General features: G+C 33.9%; 1 protein-coding gene across 1 annotated transcript in view; it reads left to right on the top strand.

Annotated features, from left to right (window-relative positions):
* The first annotated feature begins 14,545 nt into the window (after positions 1-14,545).
* Positions 14,546-23,416, top strand: part of LOC131874175 (uncharacterized) — a 66,866-nt gene continuing 57,995 nt past the window's right edge. The window contains exons 1-3 of the mRNA XM_059217429.1: positions 14,546-14,620; positions 17,044-17,172; positions 18,030-19,280. Of these exons, the coding sequence (XP_059073412.1) occupies positions 14,546-14,620; positions 17,044-17,172; positions 18,030-19,280 (1,455 nt within the window). The remainder of the gene's footprint in view (positions 14,621-17,043; positions 17,173-18,029; positions 19,281-23,416) is intronic.

The raw sequence follows: 23,416 nt of genomic DNA on the forward strand, positions 1-23,416 counted from the left end.
TACCTTTGTCATGTGAGTGTTCCTTCTATGACATTAGCCTCATGATGTGCATCAAGTGAGTGTTCCTTCCATGATACTATGTACTTTCTCTGCACCTTCGTTGTTACTGGTTCTTCATCATGCATTTCTTGTTGGCCATTCTTTTCAGTGTCCTTATCCCTCTCCCTTTTCAGCATTATGGGGAGGTTTGTGATGTTGTTCTAATGCTTCCTTGGTTTGATTGATCAACTCTTTAGGCTTTGGTGTTTCATGTCATTTGTATCTTCAAGTTCAGTTGTTTGTCTTTTTTTGCCATCTGATTTGAGTAGTGTCATTTGAGGGCACTCATGCAGATTATAGTCTTCTCTACCTGGTCATGTTCTATTTGAGAGGAAGTTCTTCAGATCAACAGTTACTCTTCGACAGTGTTTGCAGCTATTTCATGCTTCAGTGGTGTTCTTCATTCTCTTTTTTTTGTTCCTATCTTCTGGAACACTCTTGTTTAGAGGCTTCTTAGTCCTTCACTTGAGCTTTCATCTCTTCTTGGAGAGGAGTTTTATTCCCATGAGGTTTTCTCCTTTTTCTCCACTTTAACGAGATTTTATTATACTTGGGTACCTCATCAGGCCTAGTTGTCGAGACCCATTGTTGCTTTCCTATAATTTTTACATGCTTTTTCAGTCCTTAGTTGTTTTCTAGCTACTCCCTAAGTTCATCTTAAGGAGGGGTGTTAGAGTAATCTTTTATTATCTAATAATTATTTATTTAATTATTAGTCTATTATACTCTATGCTTAAGCTAAACTTAGGAATCTTATAATTCTTCAGGGTTTTCTCCTTTACGGTTTTGAGTGTCCTCTTATAAGGAATCTCTCTATGTATTTTCATAATAATTGTAATTATTGAATTTTATTCTTGTTGCACAATCAATATGACTCTTCTTTTCTAGATCTTTGAGTTCTGGCCTCTATAGCTATTTTGCTTCTGTCTTTCTGTGTCAGGTTTGCATGTAGGTGATCTTTGGGAGCTGTAGAGTTGATTTTTCTTCAACTCCAATAATAAGCATTAAAAAGGTTATTGAAAATGCATATTTAATAATCAACTTCATATGCTTTAATAAAGTCTAGTCTAAATCTCTAGGGTTTGGTTTTTTATATATATAAACATTGGTTGCAATTTGTCAAATAAAGTTGCTTAGTTTGTTTTATTTGCTCACTTTGGATCAGAATTTCACTCACTCTGATTCACCCCCCCCTCTCAAAGTGAATCCACTTCCAACAAAATGATGTTTAACTTACATCCTGCTTAAAGCAATCATAGCCTGCTGGATAGGATTGCAACAATCTAGGCAAACAATAGCGAATAGATGGTGGAGATTGATCCAAAGACACTCATGTCTAAGATGACAGTCTATTTCATTTTCTCTCCACAAAAATCATGTGTGTGAGCATTACCTCCTCATCTCTGAAACAAATAGGGCTAATGCTTATCCACATTGGCTTTCTGACCAAGAGGCTTTCGAGAATGATCCAGATCAAGATGAAGGCAATAGAATATTAAAATACTAAAAATTTATTGTATTTATGGAGGTCTTTGGAATAGAATTTGGGATTGAAAATATTTGTTTCTTAACTCGATGGCCAAATGCTCATGTCAATACTTTTTCAATGCTTAATTTGGGTGTGTTATAACCTGCAAATAAATATTAAACCCTTACAAAAGTTACATCCTAACTCATCTATTTTCTTTTGTGAAGATAAGTAAAACTGAATTTTAAACTCTGAATACTTCTTCAAGGTTCATCTTACCATTGGAGCCCAACTCTTCATACAACCTCTCCTCAAAAAAATTGGGGCTTTTGCATCAAACAAAAGCTACCTAATATCTATGATAAATTATGTGATGAATCACTTTGAAAGTACTATGGCAATTGTTATTGATTACACTCCAACATTATTCATGGCATATTTTGTGCTACTCATAAGTTGATGTTGTAGTAGTATGATTTAGTGTATATTTTTTGTGATAGCTATGTTTGGGAGGATTGTGGTTGATCCTCCATAGTTGTTAAATGAATGTCTTTTATTAACAAGTTACAAAGTATTGTACCAAATAATAAAATAGGTGTGGTTAGAATCAATTAGTATTAGAGTGATTGAATTTCTTTTTGAAACTTAAGGTGTAATGATCAAGATTTTCTTGAAATGCATAATGGGTAAAAGCACAAAGTTGTGTCACACTTTTATAAAGGACTCGACCAATGTTGATTCAACTTTTTAAATTGAATCAATAGAAGTGATATATATGCTTTGAATTTTAAATCCATGTAAACTAATTAAATGCATATTTTCTCATGTATTTTACGTTTGTAATTTTTAAGTTTTTTAAAAAAATTATTTGAATATACTTTTGTATAAAGTAAACACTATAATTTAGTTGTTGATAAAATGCTGAAATTGAAGGTACACGAGGTGTGAAAAAATATATTTTTAACTATTTTTTATGTATGCATATTTTTCAATAAATCTAAAAAGTCACCTTTACTTAAATATAACTCTTTCCATTCGATGCCACCTTTTTTATTAATTATTTATCCAAATTAGAAAAGAATTATATCATCTTGACATAGACTCTTTTCTCTAGTGTTTTTCTTTTTAAAAAAAAATTAAACTAAATTTTAGTATTTTTCCTTCACAAGATAATCAACCTAATATTTTAGTGTTGATGACCTACTTTCAATAAAAATAAAATATAAAATATAAAAACTATTTAAAATATTAAAAGATATATATTTTGGAAAATTCACTTATAGATCTATAAAAGGGTATTTTTACATTTAAAAAAATAATATTATTTCTAAGAGTAAGAGTTGTTGAAACATCAAGTTTTATTAAAAATAAAATAAAATTGGTAATTAGACCCAAAGTGGTATAAAATATACATTTAGTAGACAATTGCAATTAGAAAATTTGTGGCCCATATATTGTTGACCAAGTCAGCACTTCCTGTGGGTTCGTGACATGTGCTTCTTCTCACCTGTCGTGGATCCTTGTCTCTGGATGCTCTCCCGTTCACTGACAGCTCGAGCTTTTGGTGTAACGGCACCAGTGATTCCAACAAATGGTATCAGAGAACTAGGTTACGAGTTCGAATACCAAGATGCCTCCTTTCATTCCATTGGTGCGGAACCCTTAGTCAGTGTTGATGGTGATATTGTTGACCAAATCAGCACCTCCCATGGGTTCGTGACATGTGCTTCCTCCCGCCTCCTGTGGATGCTTGTCTCCGACCGCTCTCTCGTTTATTGACAACTCAAGCTTTTGGTGTAACAACAACAATGATTCCAACATATATAACATAGCTATAATGAATATCTATAGACCATATGTTTGACTAAAATTAATTTTTAGGTAGAATTACTTAAATTAACTTATGCTAATAAGTTGGCTTGAAACATGACAAAATTTTGTGCTTTTACCCTATTGTATTGAGGTCATTAGGGGATATATGGAGACCCTAACCTGGGTACATAGGGTTAGGGTACTTGTAGACTAGGTTAAAAGGTCATTTAGGGTTCATTCTTTTGGGGAGGAATGATACAATAGTTTCACTCTCCTTTTGTTCTTGATTGTTGTGGGGTAATAATTTTTTATTTACCTCTCCTTCAATTTTTCAATAACCTAGAGGAAATATATGTAAAGAGATTTAGAATTTTTGTGGTTCGTATGGATTTCTTGTGTTATACCTAGTTATGAAAGGTGTTCCTTTGATTGACTATAAGGTAATATTACTACCTATGTGGCTTGCCTTGAACTAGAGATAGCCATAGGGTATTTTAATTGTAAGTGTGGGTAATAAGCCCACTATTTGTTTCAATTGTATTGTTTGAGTTGATATGATTTTAAGAGACCCTATTGGCTTGGAGAATGGATAGGGCCTCAAAGGGGCTTGATTATTCAAGTTGTTTGGGTGCAAAGCTTTTCACTTCACCATTTACTTATTACTAGTTGCAGGTTCAAACTAGTTATCTTCTAGGGTGAATTTCTTCTAGAATAAAATGAATCTAACCTTGCTACTAAGAGAAAACATAAGAAGAAGAGTAGTTGGAAGATTTGTTTGAATAGAAATAATGAATCTAATATTCAATATGAGGGAGAGAAGCAGTAGTTGTACAAGGTCCAATTTTTGTACACCCACTTGTGCTTATAATATCTAGTCTTGCCAAATATTTATACTCTATATTGCAAATAAACAAAATGAGATGTTGGTCAAAATGTACACATACTTAAACACCTAAGAATCTATAAATGTTGTATAAAAAATGCATAAATATATTCATTAATAAGTGAAATAAATAATTTTTTGTTTCAAATAAAATATTATAGCTATCTAAGTTCTAAGTGTCATTTATAAAATAAGATGGTCATTAGAACAAGTATTTTATCATAATAATTTAAATAATTATTCCTATGTACAACTATTGGGGTAGAAATACCATAACAAGTAATATTATAATATATTATAAAATATTTTTTGAAAATTTACTGCAATGCCTTTGCAAGATTTTTTGACATTTAGGGCTTCTATTGTGAATTTATCCTCATGCAAGAAGAAGGGCTTAATTTTTTTTTTTAAATTGACATTTGTTTTATGTATTCAAAGGCAGATTTTTCATTGCTGATAAATGTTGAAAATCAAGGGTTCTAGTTAGCGTCACCAAACAAAATGAAAATGAAATTATTTTTTTCTGATTTTAATTTTCTAAATAGAGGAACATATATATGCAGTGTTTAAAAAATATAATTAAATTTTTATGTATATTTTTTCATAATAATATTTTAAAGTCCAACATAGCTAAATTTGATAGTTTTCATTCGGCATCACCTTTTGTCTACTAAGTTTATGCTTATATAAAAAAAAACCATTTGGAGAAGATTCTCTCATCGAGTGAAAAATATATTTTAAAATTTTTTTTAATATCATTTAATATTATTATTTTTTTATTTCTAATCAACTTTTTTTGGAACTTAAAATTATATGTCTAGATTTGTGACTTTGAGCTCTATGAAATGGTAATTTTTGATCTTTGTAAAAAAATATTTTGCTTGAAGAAAAATAGAGCAGAAGTGAAAAGTTTTAGAAATCTACACAAAATAGGTGATTTGGCTACTACATCACCTACCACATAAGTGAGTCTAGCCAAGCTCAGTTCGCCCATACTAAGTTTGGCCAAACTATTTTGTATTGTTTGAAAAATTCTAAGCTCAAGCGCTCACAAAAATTAGGATAATGTACCCAATAGTCCAATCGAATTGAGTCCGATCGAACTCTTGGTGCCATGCCTGCAACATGGGGTACCATGTGGATGGGTTGTAGTCTAGCCAAAATAAGTCTGATCGGATTGAGTCTAGCCAAAATCAGTCTGACCGAAATCAGTTCGGCCAAACTACCCATAGTTAGCCCCAAGTGCGACACAAGTTCACTCGTTTTCCCCGTGCTCTTGAAGTATATTCGATTATGTATTATTTGATAGTTCTATGAGCTCCATTTTCCTCTGGTCTTTTGGTTTTTAATGATGATATTTCAATGATTAGTTGTTTATGTCTTTAACTTATTTTTGCTAAGATGGATTGTTTTCTTTGTGCTTTGGAAGCATGTTCTTGTGGAAGTTCGAGGTTATGTTCATTATGGGTTGGGCCTACCTTGAATGTTTTTATTATTTTTCTTTGGTGCTTGTAGCCCATGATTTAACCATTGGAGTATCTTTGGGGAAAGTGTGTTTGAGGATGACTTGGTGCTTATATCTATTATGTGTATATATATGCATTTTATGGTTGTAGAGAGCCTGAGATAGAAGAGCTCTATCAAAGAAAGCAAGGTGACAAGGAATAGAGTGAGAGAGATGATATTTGTGGGTGAAGAAGAAAGGTAGATTTAGTGTGACTATGATTGGAGTAGGTAGATAGTGAATGTATTGCAATGTTTCTTAACTAGATCTACTGCAAGAAGTTATTGTGGTGTCCGATCTTAACAAGAACTCATCCTATGCATATGTAGATGCAATATTCTTATTTCATTCTTTTTTTTTTTGGCAGTGAGCCTTCCAGCAGTAAGCCATTGTAATTTGGGCAATGAGCCCTCCAACAGTGAGATTTTGTAATCCCATATAACTAGCTATATTATCTTGATATTTAACCCTCTCCATGGTTTCTTCCACTTTTGTTTTCTACATATAAAAATCTGGTGTCTCTCTTATGGCTGTGTATGTCTTGCATTTCATATCTATTGCATACATAATTTTATGCTAAGGTTAATTGAGAACAAATTAAGTTTTAGAATTTCATATTGTTTTGTTTTGGGGAATACTGATTGACCCCCCCTCTTAGTATTCTGATCTGTTCAACAATTGCTATCAGAGCTTGGTCCCTTATTGCTAGCTTAATTGCTTGAGGGAGATCTTGATTTGAACAGATAGCTCCTATGGATATGGCAAGAGAATATTATTTGAATGAAGAATTGAAGACAACTCTTGAAGATTTGGAGAGTATGGAATCTCATAATGAAGATTTGAAAGAAAATGTTAAGGTAGAAAATGAATGTGTCAAGAAGCTAAGAGATCAGATCTAAAAGTTTAAAGAAAGACATCGAGAAGTGAACAAACAGTTAAAACAAGCAAATAAAACTATTATGAGTCTGAAACTGTAAATTGAAGAAAGCAAGAAAGTGGAAGAATGTCTAAAGGATACAATTAATCAGAAGTTAGAAGAATATAGTAAGGTGAAACAAAAATTATTGAAGCTAAAGTTAGAAGCAAAAGGTAGTGAAAGAAGTGCATTATTGGATAAACTATTGACCATATAGAAATCTCATATGGAAGGATTAGGCTTTTTTGGTGAATGCTCAAATCTGAATGACAAAGGCAAATGCAAGGAGAAGGTGGAAGCTGAGAAAAAACTTGAAGATTCAACCAAGGTCTGAAATCCAAGACCTGCTGCAAATAGACCCCTGGTTGAACAACCTAATGCTTAAAGGTACCCATCATTCAATGTTTATTATTTTTAGTGCAATTATTTTGGACATAAAGTTGTAGGTTGTAGGCACAAAGGAAATCACAATACTCAATTCTTTAATTGTAAAGGTTTAGGGCATAAGACAAATAATTGCAATAATCAAGTCATGAATAGAAGCTGTAGATCGTTTGGGAATGGAGTAAGTGGAACACTTATGAATAAGCCCTTTCAAGGTTATTTTCACATGTGCTATATTTTTTGTCACAAAGCTAATTAGTGTAAATCTAGAACAAATCCGATGAATTTAGGACAAAGGAATGTAAAGTGTTACAATGGCAACAAGTTCAAACATTTACTAATTGATGCAGGAATGCGAAAGCACCAATAAAATTAAATGAATCTAAGAAGAAGAATTCTATGGTATTGAAAAGAAGGAAGCCACTGAGTTTGCTGCACTTGAGTTCAGTGTGGGTACTGCTTCCTCTGAAAAATTGATTCGATAACTTTGGTTTAAGGGGAGCTTCAAAGGAAAGCCTATTTGTGCCCCTTTTCATGAAGGAGATGCATGTGATGGATTGTGCATGCTATGTTTGTTATGTTGGTGTTATGCATTGTATGCTCCAATCAATTATGTATGCAAAAGTACAAAATTCAATTGACGTCATTATGAGAAGATAATTTTTATAGATACAACAATTATCTGGTAGTATCTTTGGGGATAATTTACATATAATTTTTTATAGATACAATAAAATTATATGGTAATATCTTCCTTTCATATAATTTCCAATAGAAATTACAACTAGACTTTTGGGTTGGTAAATAGAAAACTGTCCGATGGTGCTCATTGCAAAAGGAAGCGAACTGGCTACCTAATCAATGTTTGCATTAACAGTTTACTTTTATTGTCTATTATTGTTCATATCACAGTCTATACTCCTATTAACTAGTAGTTGCATGTTTTTTTTGCGAGCAAAGAAGAGCCGATAGGATGATAATTTTCAAATTGATAATTTATTTGCGAAACTGTTGTCTCTCTAGAGACAATTTTATTTTTCAGAGGTATTGTGTCGACTTAACCCTACTCTACTAAGAGAGAAGGTTAGCATTAAAAAAGTTTGGAGAAACAACATAAAAGTGTTTGACAGAGCATGGTATTGATAAGCCTGCAATGTTAGATATGTTATGGAATTTAGAGTATGCCTTGCTACTACAAGAGGTTTCAATGCAAAATGAAACCAAATGAGAACAATACTAATCACATTGGACATATTCCATTTCACTTTTCACATCCAGAGCCTTCTGATAATAGTATCATTGATAGGGTTAGTGGGAGGGGAAGAAACAATAGTAAAACCATATGAATTGTCTATCAACAAGGCTTGTAATCTTCGAACAACAACTACATCTCTTGCGAGTAACTTTAGTGCCCATAGTCCAATTGAGTTTTGGTGTTCAGCTAACTTTGATTTTAGGAGGTTAGACCTTTTTTTCAACTAATTTAAGCCAAATGCAATTTTGACAGGTGTAAAGCCAAATCCTACAACCTTTTCCAACATCTTCCCTAGTTGTGTCAAAATGGAAGCTTTGAAAACTGGGTATGGACATCCATCAAAGCATAGACAAAACATGGTATTTTTCCTGAAAAAAATGTGGTCTCATGGTTGGCAATGTTTGCATGATCTGCAGAAAAAGGATTTATTGAAAAAGTTTTAGAAAAATTAAAGCTAATGCAATTAGTAGGTGTAAAGCTAGATTTAAAAACCTTTGCCAACATCCTCCTTGCCTGTGATAAAATGGCAACTTTTGAACAAGGTATGGACATCCATCAAAAGTATACTAAAGGTGGATTTTTGTGAGATATTTCTTCTATGACAGTCACATACATTGTGATGTTAGAGGATAGGGCTAGTTATATAATATTGTCTAGAGGGAGACAAAGATCAACTCGCTTCTATTTAGTTAATAATGAGACCCGATTGGCCAAAGGACCTATTTACATTCATAAGATAGAACCCTCTCTTTGATAGGAAGGACAATATTTTAATCGTATTCTTTAATAATATTGAAGATTTTATAAAATATTTGATTAAGTGTGATTGTACTCAATCATACCCAGTGGGTAGTGTAAGGGATTTTACAATGGCCACAATAATGATGGGTATTCCAAGGCTGTTTATTTTAGCCAATTAGAAAAAATTTAAGCACATGGACTCCAAATTATAAGTACATCATTCTTAGTGCAATCCTTAGTCAGAATTTTGAAATTCACTTCCCAATCAGCTTCTTTGTCACAATGCTATAGGAATCCTGATAAATGGATAGCAAGATAATAATTCCATTCTACTACTGCTTCAATCCAATATAGTTGAACACATTGGCAATGATGTGCACTCTTTACCATGAGTCTTGTGGCTAGTTTATTGATGTGTGCAAAAGTTTGGAACAAAGTAGAAAGTAGCGAGGCAAACACCTTTCAAAAGATCTTGAGCAAATGGAATTGTTATTCCTTCAACTAATTGTTGGGTATCTTCTAAAGCCCACCACTAGTGGCCAAATCTGTTACAAACAACCAATTCTAGAGTCAACAAGGGCCACATTTGATGTATTAAAATCTATATATTTAGTCAACATCTGCTAATTTAGGCTATCTCAAGTTTTTTCTAACTCTCTTTGTATTGGCTCATGGGTTTTCTTAATTATTTGGAAAATTATTCTTTCTTATCTATTTGATTGTCTCAAATGCAATTGTATCTATTTGGTTGTCTCAATTGTTGAAATAAATGGCTAAATTATTGATTACTAACCAAAAAAAAAAAACTAGCCATGCTCAGTCACTGAAAACTTTCTATGATAAAATCATATGAAACAAAAACGTATATACTTCATCCTCTATACTACATAGTGCTTATCAGGAAAAGGATAAGGTTCAAAACCTGGGAAACTTTGTGCAAGCCATGCAAGTCCAGCCAATCCAATTGTTGCCATTGTCATGAACCATAAGACAACCCTCCAAAGATATGTTTGTAAAACCAAAAATGTCATTAAGATAAATACAAAGAAGACTACATTAATCCTCTAGAAAAAACTCTTACTGGCATCTAGCACATGGATGCCTGAAGTTTGTAAATAAGGAATAACAACCTCAAAAAAGACAACCTAGAAGAAGTAAAAACACTATACCATATGGAATTCAAATTACCTCCAATAAGATTGTAGGAGCTAATTTTGGTGCCATCGAGTATCCCTAATCAAACATTGCCTTTAACTTGTTCATATGTAAAAATTAGTCAATATGTTCTACTTGTGAAGAATTAATAAAATCTTGAACAATATATAGATGAAGGTATTATACATCAACACCTTTACTATAACACAATTTAAGCAATTAAAGCTATATGATGTTCAAGTTCACACAAGAGATGATATATTTCTATGTGATTTATATAACTATTGGTATTGATTAAACTATATCATTTGTAGAAATTTTACAATAATGTAAAATAATTACCTAGATTTTTTTTTATTGAGGATGATCTTAGTATTATTTTTTCACATTTTCATTTTTATTTAGTAAAACACTTCCACTCAGCCTTAACAATTGAGTTAGTTTCCTTGTTCGCATTGTTAAACACTGCGACTTGTGACATAGAACTCCTATTTGACCAAACACATCTCCTACTGACTGTAAACTTTGTACATCCTACAATCATCACAAGTTTTGCAACAATTTCATGCTTTGTGATAGAATATTGTTTAAATTAAAAAAAAAACATGTACAAGACTAAGATCGAAAAAGATGAACAAATGGATAGCTTACATGTTATGTTTTATTTTCATCCATCAACATTTCCTACAAAGTAGCACAAATAATCAGAATAGTTGTTTGCATTATTATACATTACTTTGCAACCACCTTTTTCACATACAAAAATTTAAGACAAATTTGTTGTTTAATTATTGATGAATAGGGTAATACTATTTGAAAATTTGAAATATTACAATCCCTAGTTTATTAAAAGTGAATCATAGGAGATTGTACATTGATAAGTCATTGATACTGTTCAACTATGGTGCAGACAGTTTTTGTTTTAAATGAACATAATCATTCTTGAGGTCTTGAATTGATTTTTGGGCATGATTTTGTACTAGCATGTAGAAATGATTTTTGCACCATATTGCACTAAGTATTGCAATACACAAGCTTAATTTGAAACACATTCCCAATGGCAATATTAAAATATATTTTACTTTGATAGCATTCCTTACTTTTCATTAGAAAAAAACTTTAGATGATTTAGAAAATGTGGTTAGATTATAGTAGCTAGCACCATGAATTCCTAGATTCAAACATACTGAAAGTGCTTGTAAGTTATAACCCATGTAAGAGAGACCAAATCTTGCAAGCAGTTTCCAATAATATCAGAGGAAAAAGGAAACCTGAAAAACAATACTACAGGCATTCAAATAACCACAATTTGTTAAGGATGAAAGGTTATGGTGTCTTAGGAGAGCCCAAACAATAGCATACAGTGACAAGCCTTAATGTTTCCATTGTTGAAGATCACAAAGAGGTAAATTTTAAGAGGAACATATGACATCACTTTAAACCACAGTAACAATCCTTTTTTGCAGTCATATTAAAAAATTGTTCCATCCATGAGAAAGTAGTTGCAGCTATAAAACAAATTGTTCCAACCATGAGAAAGTAGTTGTAGCCATGAGAGAAGTATTCTACACAATGGTTTGTGTGTAATAAGAAAAAAGAGCAGTGGATTTCAAAGTATACTCAAAGGATACAAAACAATAGTGCAAGTGCAACAATCAAGACACTCATGAAGTGATCAAGGTGACAAAGAAACATTTTTTAGCAGCTTAATTGCAGCAATCATAGTCATTGTTTTGGTGGCAACAAAGATAAGGGTTTTGACATTTTTATTGAAAGCATCCAAATGAAAATAGTGGTAAAGGTTTCACAATTATGGAAGGACTGTCAAAAAGATAATGAGTTTCAAAGACAATGAGTTTCAAGAGATGGAGCCATGAAATGTATTGAGAAGGAAGGGTTTTGCAACATTATGATACATAGGTTCAAGAAAGAGTAGAGAAGTGAGCCTAGAAGGTCATATAATAAGAAGAATAGAGACTAGGACAAAGCAAAGATGGTATTAAGATAGCAGCCAAAGGACAATCATGGTTCTTCATTAAATTGCAACAACAGTGTAACTGTTAACAATGCAAAAAGGACAGTATGCATGTTGTTGAAAAAGTTTGGACAATCACTTAGTACATCATATTCCCATCAAAGAAACAAAGGTGCGAAAGTATTGATAAATGTAAGAGTCTCCAAGTTCCTTCATGGAAAATAAAAATCAAACAGAGCCATCTCATAAGATTATTGTTATCATTGAGAGACAAATGTAGATATTTGAAGACATCATGAAGACAAGAGAGGAAAAAGACTATTATAGCAATGATCAAGGAGACTATTTATTAATGAAATGACAATACTCAAGTAGCAAAAGATAAAGTGTAAGGAGAAACAATATAATAGTTAAAGAAATCAAAGGACAAAGGAACTTTGACAATCATTACCTCATGAAGACATCATAGACCCTTGTCAAAGTTGGTAGGCACTACCAATTTAAGTAGACTGTCAAAAGGAAAATATTGTGGGTTGTTTATCATGTTACAATTACTTTTCATCAATCTTTGCTAGATTGAATCCTCCTTCTCATTATATAATATCAAGTTGTTGCATACTTCTAAATATTTTATTGGCTTGTCTCCAAACATGGTTATTTTCATTAATATGAGCAACTTAGCATCTAATCGTTAGCCAAGTTTACCGTTTTTCTTCAATCATTTTTAATTGTTTTTATAGGATAGTTTTGTCGATGGTTTATCATGCTATGTTTCACAAAATGTAGCATTTTTTAAACTATCACAATCTATAACAACTATCCTCATTGCCAACCCTTGTTTATAACCCTTATTGTAAAATCTCTAGAAGATATTCCATACAGGACTCAGTGAAACTCCTTCTTGGGCCTTTGGAATTGATATTTAATACCATTATTTCATAAAATATCCATCAATCCATGGAGATAATAAGTGGCTGACCGTACACCATGAAGTTATACTTCCTTGTTGTTGCATCACAATGATTAAAAATAATCATTTGGATAACTCACTATTCACACTGAAGATGAGCATCAACACAATATAGTGTACTTGCACATTGATCAACTTCTCCATGTTAGGATATTCCTTGATTTTCTTTCACCAATGGATTCATAATGCTCCCCTAGGATGATACATATACATAACTTTGAGAAATGCCTTTTACATTGCCTTTTCTCATTCTTCTTTATATCCAATGCCTTGGCCATCTCCAAGGTTCTATTAGTCTCAATTGGAGCTTTAATAACTACTTTAAAATGGTTTATCTATAAGTGGTGGTGCAGAGGTAATATCTTTCCCTTTTTTATCAAAGTTGCTATCTGCGTTTTTGGCCTATACTTCTTAAGCTTCCCATATATTCTCTCATTGCTTCCTTAAATTCAAATTGTTTATGGATGCTGGGAGGTGAGAATTGTGCTGATCAAGACTTAAATTGAGAATCTAACAAATAGCCAATTGAATTCTTGGAACTTTGATTAGCATAAAATAATTGAACCATGAATGTATGTAGATAAAACTAAGACAAGAAAAACAAATTTTAAATAAAAAAAATTTCTACTATATTCACATGATGATGAGAGGTGTGTACTGCTATCTCGAAGAGGAGATGCAAATGATGAGAGGTGTGTACTACTATCTTGAAGAGAAGATGCAAATCATTTCTCCAATATTATCATAAAATTCAAGTAATGATCTTTAAGAAGTAATGTGAAGTTGGCACCCTCTACTTTCTAATATTTTTAGCATATCATAAAAGGGAAGCAATCTTGAAGAATGGAGGTTTTGCAGCAAAAATTATCTCTGATTTTTAATTCAAATGGCTATTCCTTGATGGAAATTTTAATAGGAAATGAATAGTACATAAATTAAAAATAAAACAAATCAGCTTGGAATCTGAAAGGCCAGCAAAAGATGTAAATGCCTCAATAGAGTCAAACACCAATGTTGCTAAACAATAATATTACACAAATCGAAGTTAAGGCAATCAAAACGAAAATTGAAATAATTAACCGCTTTTCATGAAACCCATTGGCTGCTTTGCCGAGAAATTTCATACCATTCAGCCAACACAACTATTAATCCATTCTATTGTTGAGATAGATTGTTAAAACAACACAAACTTGTTTGCAAACTTCAGCTCTAATTTATTATGGTAACAAGATTTTGCCTCACCAAAAATTGGACATGTTGATTGTTGTTAAGTACATGCTACTAGTTCATGGATAATGACTTTGATATGGTTAGAAGTCAATATCAACAATACTCAAATTGCAAAGAAAATTTGCAAATCAGAACTACAAAGTATAATATTGAGAAGATCATTAGCCCATACATAATTATTAGGATTCAAAAGATACAATTCTTGAAGAGGCTATGGTTGAGAGCGAGCCTCTCAGGGAAACCGAGAAAAAATTCGAAATTACAGAGCAGGCAAACAATAGTCGGAAGGTACCTTGGTTGAGTGAGACTGATGTAGGTCTGAATCAAATCCTATTGGTATGACCGATGAGATAAAAGAGGAAATTATCTCAGCTCTTAAAGATTCTACATAACATAATTTTTCTCACAATGAAATTACTGTTAATTTTACAGAGAAAATCCTGACAGAGTTTTCAATATCAATAATATTTAATGCATTTTGTCTAAAATGTAAAGCGTGGGTCTCGCGTCCATTAAAGTAAACATGCTGAAAGAATATTGTCATTAACCTAACATTCAAAGGAATCACAAATGTTGGTATTTGTTACAGAAATAAAATTCTGTAAAATTTAAAACTGTTTAAAGTAAAAACAACTATTAAAACTAAGCTTCCGTTAGGTGAAAATACCAACGGATTTTCACATGCACGACCTTCTCGTAATGTTCTTTGTATATGTTAGGCTTATTCTCCATAAAAACCTAGGCGCCGCCATCAAAGCTAATAGCCTTTTCTCAATGGATTTGTAATGGGTGCTAATTTTGCATATTTTAATGTTCTAATACCACTTGTGATCACTGCGAGTAACGGTTCCAAGTGTATAATGACTACGTTTATCCTATGCCATTCTCAAAGAAGTAAATGATTATATCTACCTTCAATTATCATAATCATTCTAAATCACTCTACAGTAAATATGAACCATAAATCTATATGAACCATAAATCTTCAAGTCACTGACACATAGAATAAATGATTAGAAAATAACAATGTTGAAAAAATAAGATGATTGAGGTAAACAGACCTGAAACGGATGGATGTATGTTGATCCTCTGACCACTTTCTTGTTCGCCACATAGACTTGCAACAAAAAAAGGGAGAAAACAGTCGACACGTATGATAAGGTAAAAAGTATCCTGATCCCCTAGTTACAAATACAAATGTTACACACAAAATCACAATAGTTCATTAAACTTTCAACAACCCACTGAAAACCCACCAGATAACACTAATCTTCTCTTCTCCGAAAACCTAAAAACAATAAAAGTGTTTATCCTGTGGATTTAACCCACATCGCACCATAATCCTTCCATAATCCTTCAAACCAAGAAGAAATAAGCTAAATTTTTTCCATACACATGTTTACAAATGAAAAAGAAGGAAACTAGTTTCTCTTTTTAAAATTTGAAGAATCCTTCAAACCCAAAGAAGCAAGCTAAATTTTGTGAACACAAAAGAAGCAAGCTAACCTTTTTTCATACAGTATGATTTCAAATGAAGAAGAAAGTTAATGTTTGTAAAAATAGGGCACCCTAATCCTTCAAACCCAAATGAGCAAGGAAAGAACTAGTAAACAAAAAATACCTACATCTTTCCATTGCTTGAATCAGACATGAATCACAAAGTTTCATTCATATGTGCCTTCAAATTTGCAATCTGTGTAATAACATTCCAACTGACAATAAAAAATGTGTGTCTAATCAAATAAATGCCATTGCCAACTGTCCGCATTATTGAGCAAGTGGCAACTTTCCGATAATTGAGCTTTAAACATTTTTTTTTCCAATTCCTTTTTCGGGTGACTGACACTTTTCTGGGGTAAAAACCCCATAGTAATAGCCTATCTGCTTAATAAATTTACAAGTGGTGTAAATTTGTATTTCTTCCACAATTTTATTGACTAATAAATTTCCGAAGTCCTGGCAAAAACAGATTTCAAGAAACACACGTCAGCAGCCAGCTTCAACATTTTTTTAGTCGGAAAATGTAACCGAAAAACTTTTTCCGAAATACTCGCACTTTTCCGATAAAAAAAACACCATACTAAAGGCCTATCGGCTATATTATTGTGCTCGCAGACCCACACTATGTAGAAATTAAATGAGATGTTTCGAAGTGGACGAAATAGTACGAAAAGTGAAATGAAAATACAAAGACAAAACAAAATAGAAAATGGATTACATATGCAAAAGATGAGGACAGTAAATATTTCTAAATAAAGTAATTCTACATGATAAAGCAGATCAAGTGGCCACATTATTATTAAGATTCTTTCATAGACATTTCAAATCAGGTTCAAATAAAAAGTAAACGTGATTTTTGCTGCTGTCTGCTATGGTTGCATTCACCATGGCTGTTGAGACGAAGCTCGATTAGCACCTATTTAAATGGATGAGATCCTCTTTCACTTGGTATCTCTGAAATCATTTAGCTTGCTTGCTATCTTTTAACAAGATTAGAGCTTTAACTAGTTTCATTCTTCTCATTGTATGTTTTTATTCCATAAAAGTTCACGTAGGTATTTTGTAATTGATTTCAATCAAATCATGTAACTCTACTTTGTTTATGAATTTAGGTTGTTTGGAATTGACAGTTAGTAGCGGCTAGCTGAGCAGTGCAGTTGCAGGGTGAATGGGTATCTTCGTCTCCGAGTATAGCGTAATGGTATGAGAAGCTGCCCACAACACCCATTCCACACAGTCTGTGGGAACTTATCTCACCTGATGATGATGAGAATGTCCCAAAGCTGGAAGGACTGAAAATCAAAGGCAGAAGAGTTGGGGTGCCGTCTTTGATACGCTTGGTGCAGGAATATCAAAGCACTCCCAAAACTCAGAATCGTTTCCCTTTCTTTTCCCGTTCTTCCTCCCCTCCCGATGAAAAAAATATAATGATAAACTTCTTAAACACTTTTCACATTGGTGATCTTGTTTATATAAGTTAGTCACATAGGTTATGTGCTTCAACAAAAACTTAATCCTGTTACCCTTATCTTTACTAAGATCATAAAGAAATAATAATGGAATCTATCAATACTATCATCTTGGATCTAAATCTCACATCTAAATTTCTTGGTGTACATGAGAATCCATTTGTTACCCTATTGATTATTCTCTTTTTATAAATAAATTCATCAATACACAACACTTGTGTAATATGCACTTCCATTAGAAATGTTGGTGACATTATTTATAGGTATCTAAGGAATTTTTGCTTGGCTTGAGCTATCCCAAATACGTGGCATTCCATGTGTTGAATGTTAAGCTTGGTGCCCCTTCTGTCTACCATTTCATTCCCCAAAACTACCTTGTGTGGCTGGTAGCCAGGTAAGATCCATGCTGCTTCCTCAAGTGTGCTTGTTATATGTATTTATATATAATAAATCATTTGCTGCATAGGGAGTATTAGGAGTTGTAACAAGAAGAAGCTTTCTTTCTGTTTGAGTTGATCTAATGGTGGTTAATGTGAAGAGAGGTCACAAGTTCAAATCTTTCAACTGGTAAGTTATGTGCACCTTGTTTGCAGCATAGTTAGGCACCTCCTACATGCATTACTCAATTTCTCACAATTTTTTTTGATACATCCTCCGTGGCTCATCTTCCTCCACATAAACCTTGCCCGACCATTCCCCTTGTTGTGAACTCATCCCATTCCTTGCAGTCTTGTCCTAATGTCTTTTCGGCCCCCCCACCCCCTGCCTTGGATCTCGGCACTCTTCCTAGGTCAGCTCCTATCCTTAACCCCATTAGTAATTGGGAGTCCAAACTTGTTGTCAACCTCTCTCCCGCCCCCATTGATCCTCTCGCTTTTAACTTCCTCAAGCGAGGTCTTAACTTTGCCTTGACTCCCCGCAACATTCCGCACATCAACTTCCTCATCGAGATCGAAAATGCGGTGCGTACCCTTCCCCTTGATATTGCTGAAGAGGTTAGACAAGATTGTGCTGTAGCGCTCCGTTTTGCTAAACCTCCTAAATTCAACATCCCTAAAGCTGAGCTATTGGCCTTTAATAATCTAATGCATAATAATGACCTTATCATCTCAAGAGCTGACAAAGGTAATGCCACGGTCATTATGAGCAAACCAGATTACTTGGCCAAAATGGAAATCCTCCTCTTGGATTCCAGTAGTTACAAAATTTTGTCTCGTAACCTGTGCCCGAAGATTTTGAAGGCAGTTAGATCTGCTATTTCCAACTCCTCATTGGATGATTCTACCAAACTTCGTCTTCTTCCGTCTAAGGAAGTGACCCCTTGTATATATGGGGTCCCAAAAATTCACAAGGCCAACATTCCTTTGAGACCCATTGTCGATACCATTGGGTCTCCGACTTACAAGTTAGCCGCTTTTCTTGCCAAATTAATCTCTCCGCTTGTTGGTAACTCCAGCTCCTTCATCAAAGATTCCAACCAATTTGTCCAGTTTATCAAGGACACCAAGTTGGACCCTCAAGACACTCTTGTGAGCTTCGATGTGGTGTCCCTCTTCACCAAGGTCCCTATTCTAGACTCCATAGAGATTGTCAAGCTTAAGGTCAATGAGGAAATCGCCTCTTTGGTGGAACTTTGCTTAGGGTCAACCTTCTTCGCCTTCCAAGGCATTATTTATGAACAGGTTGACGGAGTAGCCATGGGCTCCCCTCTCTCGCCGGTCATTGCCAACATATTCATGGAACATTTTGAAGAGGTGGCCTTACATTCTTTCCCCCTCAAGCCAAAATGGTGGAAACGATATATGGATGACACCAATGTATGTTGGCCCCACAGCTTGGACATGTTAGAGGAATTTCATACTCACCTCAACAACATTTCTCCGTCTATTACCTTCACCAAAGAACTTGAATCCAACAACCTTTTATCTTTTCTCGATGTCTTAATCTGTAAAAAGCCTGATGGATCCCTTGGTCGTCAGGTATTTCGCAAAACTACCCACACTGACTTATATCTTCATTCGTCTTCTCATCACCACCACAGCCAGAAAGTTGGAATCCTCAAAACCTTGGCTTTAAGAGCCCATCGGATTTGTGATAAGGATAACTTAGACCAAGAGCTCTCCCATCTTCGTCAAGTCTTCCTTTGGAATGGCTACTCGAACAAGCAGATCACTAGGGCCTTCCTCCAAGCCAAATCTCATTTCCTTTCCATCTCGAATCCCGTGCCCTCTCCATCTCAGGCCCCGTTTGTCTCTCTCCCTTATGTTGAAGGCATTTCTCACAAAATCTCAAAAATCCTTGGGAAAAAAGGTCTCCGTTGTGCCTTCAAACCTGTTTCCACAATCAAGAGGCATGCCCCACCGCTTAAGGACACTAGGGATGCCTTTTCAGAGTTAGGTGTATACAAGATTGTATGCTCCTGTGGAACTCCATACATTGGAGAAACAGGTCATTCGTTCATGACTCGAATAAAAGAGCATAGTGCCGACATTAAGCATGAACGTGCCCTCAAATCAGCCTTAGCTGAGCATTCATCAACTACCAAGCATCATATCTGTTTGGAGGACACTCAGGTATTGTGTAGGGAGAACAACTTTTTCAAGAGGAAAGTTAAAGAGGCCATTGCTATCATTCAGCACCCATCCAATCTTAATCGAGACGATGGGTTAAACCTTAGCATCTCGTGGCACCTTCTTCTTCTTGCCCTCCAGCGTCATCCCCGCCCCCCTCCTTGACTTCTCCCCCTCTTTCCTCTTCATTTGTGCGTCTCCCTCTCCCCCTTTGGTCTATTTACCTATTTGTTTATTTTCTAGTTTTTATTTGCTTTTAGACCTCTACTTGTGTTTATTTTTATATGCTCATATCTTTTGGAATTGTATATATCTCTTTTCGTATTTGTTTCTGGGTTTTTGTCCTTTGGTTTATGCCTTTGCGTATATTCTGTTTTGTATTTATAATCATTTATTTATTCTTTTAGTTTTTAATTTTTGTCCCTAATTCTTTTCTTCTTTTTTGTTTTTTAGTGGTTTTGAATGTGGTGCTTGGCTTTCCTTTTTTCTTTTTTGTGGGTGGCTTATCCCTTGGAGTTTTTTAGGTCTCCCATCCTTCAGGTGGTCTTGTCCTTTTCTCTTTCCTCTCTCCTTATTTCTCGTGCCTTCCCCCACCCCTCTCCTCTTTATATTTTGCCTCAAATCTGCAACTCAACATCTTTCATGTCTTGGGAATTCTTTTCATCCTGATGATGAATCACGGAGTGTGATTCGAAACGTTGATGGAAAAATATACACACAATCGAATCCAGAGAAAAAAAATACACTAGAAATGCAAAATGGATTGTGGAAATCTCATAGCTTTAATTTGTGGAGTGGTTAGAGTGATTTCTTAGGGCATTTTCTTTGCATCTTCCTAGAGATTTAATGCAATGGAAAAAATAATGACGACATTTTTTCCCACTATTTTGATTCCTTTCACATAATCTAATCTAGTAGAGAACATGTAGGATGGGCAACCAAAATGGAGGGGAAAAACATGCTGAGGAGGTTGCAAAAACTAACAATGATTACTATTTTTTTCCTATGATATATTCAAGTTTGTTGAAATTTCAAAAATCTTTTGACAAAGCCCTTCAAACCTGTAATGTGTGAAAAGAATGGATGATGGGGAGATTAAGAGGAAATCTTTTCTTCCCTCCAAGGAGAGATGAAAGTTTCACTTTGGATTTCCCTTCAACTACCTTACACACATTACATTTAAAAGAGGGGTTGGGGGGGGGAGGAATTCACTAGATCCAATCTTAGAGGAAGGAGATTGAATGCTAAATGAATTGATAATGATGTGGAAATGATAAATTAACCCCTCTTTTAGAATAGAAAGATTGTTTTAATTAGGTGTTTCAAGAGTAAGTGTAAAAGTAGCAAAGAATTGATTATAACTTGAAATGGAAGCATGGAATGAAGTTGTGCACCTGAATCTAGCTATAATATGTTGCGATGAAGCTATCTTGTGAATTTGAGAAAAAATCATGAGGACTGTGTTGAACATGCACACAATCCTCCAAAAAATGTGTGAAATGAAAAGGGTTTTTTTTGTCTCTGCAAATGGAGTCCAAATTTGCAAATACAGCTACACACTTGCAACCTACACACAAAAAAGAGAGGAAAATGGGTCGGGATTGGGGGTTTTCTTTCAAGTCAAACCCCAGTTTAGAATTAACCAAATGATGAAAAATAGTATTTGAAAGTAAATGTAAATGAAAGACTGAAATATAAATTCACCTCAAGGGAGGATACAATTGAAATGTAGATAGAATTGCTTGTATGGAATTGAATGATGAAAGAGATATCCTCTTCAATGGTTGAATCCTTGACTCAAATGGAACACCTGGCCTTGAAAGGATATTTGAGATGCTCAATGTTTGAAAGGATGCTTGGTTGCTTGAATGCTTGAATGCGCTTGTACTAATTGAACTCATGTATCAAAACTTTTACTTCTTGAACTCGCTTGCAAATGAGAGCAAAAATGTGACTTATATATTCGTCAATGAGGGTTAATGCACTAGTTTTTCGTCATAGGCCGACATAGGGAAATTTTTTCTTCTTCCAAATTGAAAGGCCCAATACAAAGGTTGAATGGAGGGGGCCCAAAATAGGGCAGGAACAGGGGTGCCATGCCCATGTCCTGCCCTTATCTAGGATAGAAAGCAGGGTTTAGGAAATGCACAATGCGAGAAAGGTGCAATTTTCAGGATTGAGCAAGTCTCGGGTCTCCAATCAGGCTTGGGGATTCGATTGCCAATGTGAAGACCCTAATGTAGTAAAAAATTGCAAGGGTCACAATTTTATGATGCTACAAAACCTAATGAAAATGTACAAAAAATATTTGATTGTTTCCTTCTATTATTTATTAAAATGACAAATAAATCCCCCAAGTCTCTATGTGTATGCCAAAAAATTTGTTGTTCAACTAAGAGCTAATGGTGTGATAATCTCACATAATCATGTAGTCAAGGACAATTCTTAGAAGGAAAAAAACTACTTGACCAGTGATAAATTTAAAAGCATTTATTTGGATACTATGTTTTGCTCCTCTAGAATCCTTTGAAAAACCTCTACAAGAATTTGATATGGATACAAAGAGGGTGAGTAGTTACCTATATTAGTGGAATAAAGAAGATATGGTCTTGTAATGGAAGTTAAGGAGGAAGGCTCTTGTGGTAAATTATAGGGGTTAAAATTTTGAAGATTAATTTTCCAATTTTGTGTCTTCTTCAAAGGGTTTTCTTTATATTTTCTTTATATATTTTATAGGAAGATATTGGGCCTTCTCCATAGTTTCAAGTTGCAACTATTGATGAATTTAATTAGATTATGATTGGAAAGTGAATATGTTTTTCTAAACAAGAGCTAGTAGATTGTGGTAGTTTAGCCAACTAGGGATGCAATGGTGATAGTGTGGCTAATTACCCTTGTAACACTCTAGAATGTGCCTCACGCATAAACAGGTTCACTTTTATTTACCCATTTTTCCTTGGTTGAGTCAATATGTTTTAGTTTTAGATTTTATTTTGCTTGAAATTATACTAATTTCTTAATAGATATTGTATATTTTTACTTATTTCTTGTCATAATAGTATATTGATAAACGTATTTGAAAGAGGGTTAATCATCAACACAAGTGCTATAAGGTAGACAAAGAACACTTTGAGTTATCAAATAAACATACTAAAGAAACAAAAGAGAAAAAAATTAGAAAATGATAAAAATAAAAAAGTAGTAGAAAGTACCAATTTCGTAAAAAATCACTTGATTAGCAATCTACTCCTCTTACGGTTAAGCCAAATTACATTTGGATTTGTTGGCAATATTCTCTTTCCATGAAGAATCATGCCAAAGACTATAGTCTTGTTTTGACACTAGATGTTTAGTATTTTATAATACCTTAGTGGGAGACATTAATTTGGTGTGGTAGATCACCATGTGAGAGGCCACAAAGGGATATTTTTTAAAAAAATCTTTGCTATTATTAAACAAAATTTACTTATGCATACCTCAACATTATATAGACTTGAAAATTCCCCTTTTTGGTTGACTTCAATGAACCCTTAAGTTCTCTATAA

This window comes from Cryptomeria japonica, chromosome 3 (assembly GCF_030272615.1).
Source record: "Cryptomeria japonica chromosome 3, Sugi_1.0, whole genome shotgun sequence".
NCBI lineage: Eukaryota > Viridiplantae > Streptophyta > Pinopsida > Cupressales > Cupressaceae > Cryptomeria > Cryptomeria japonica.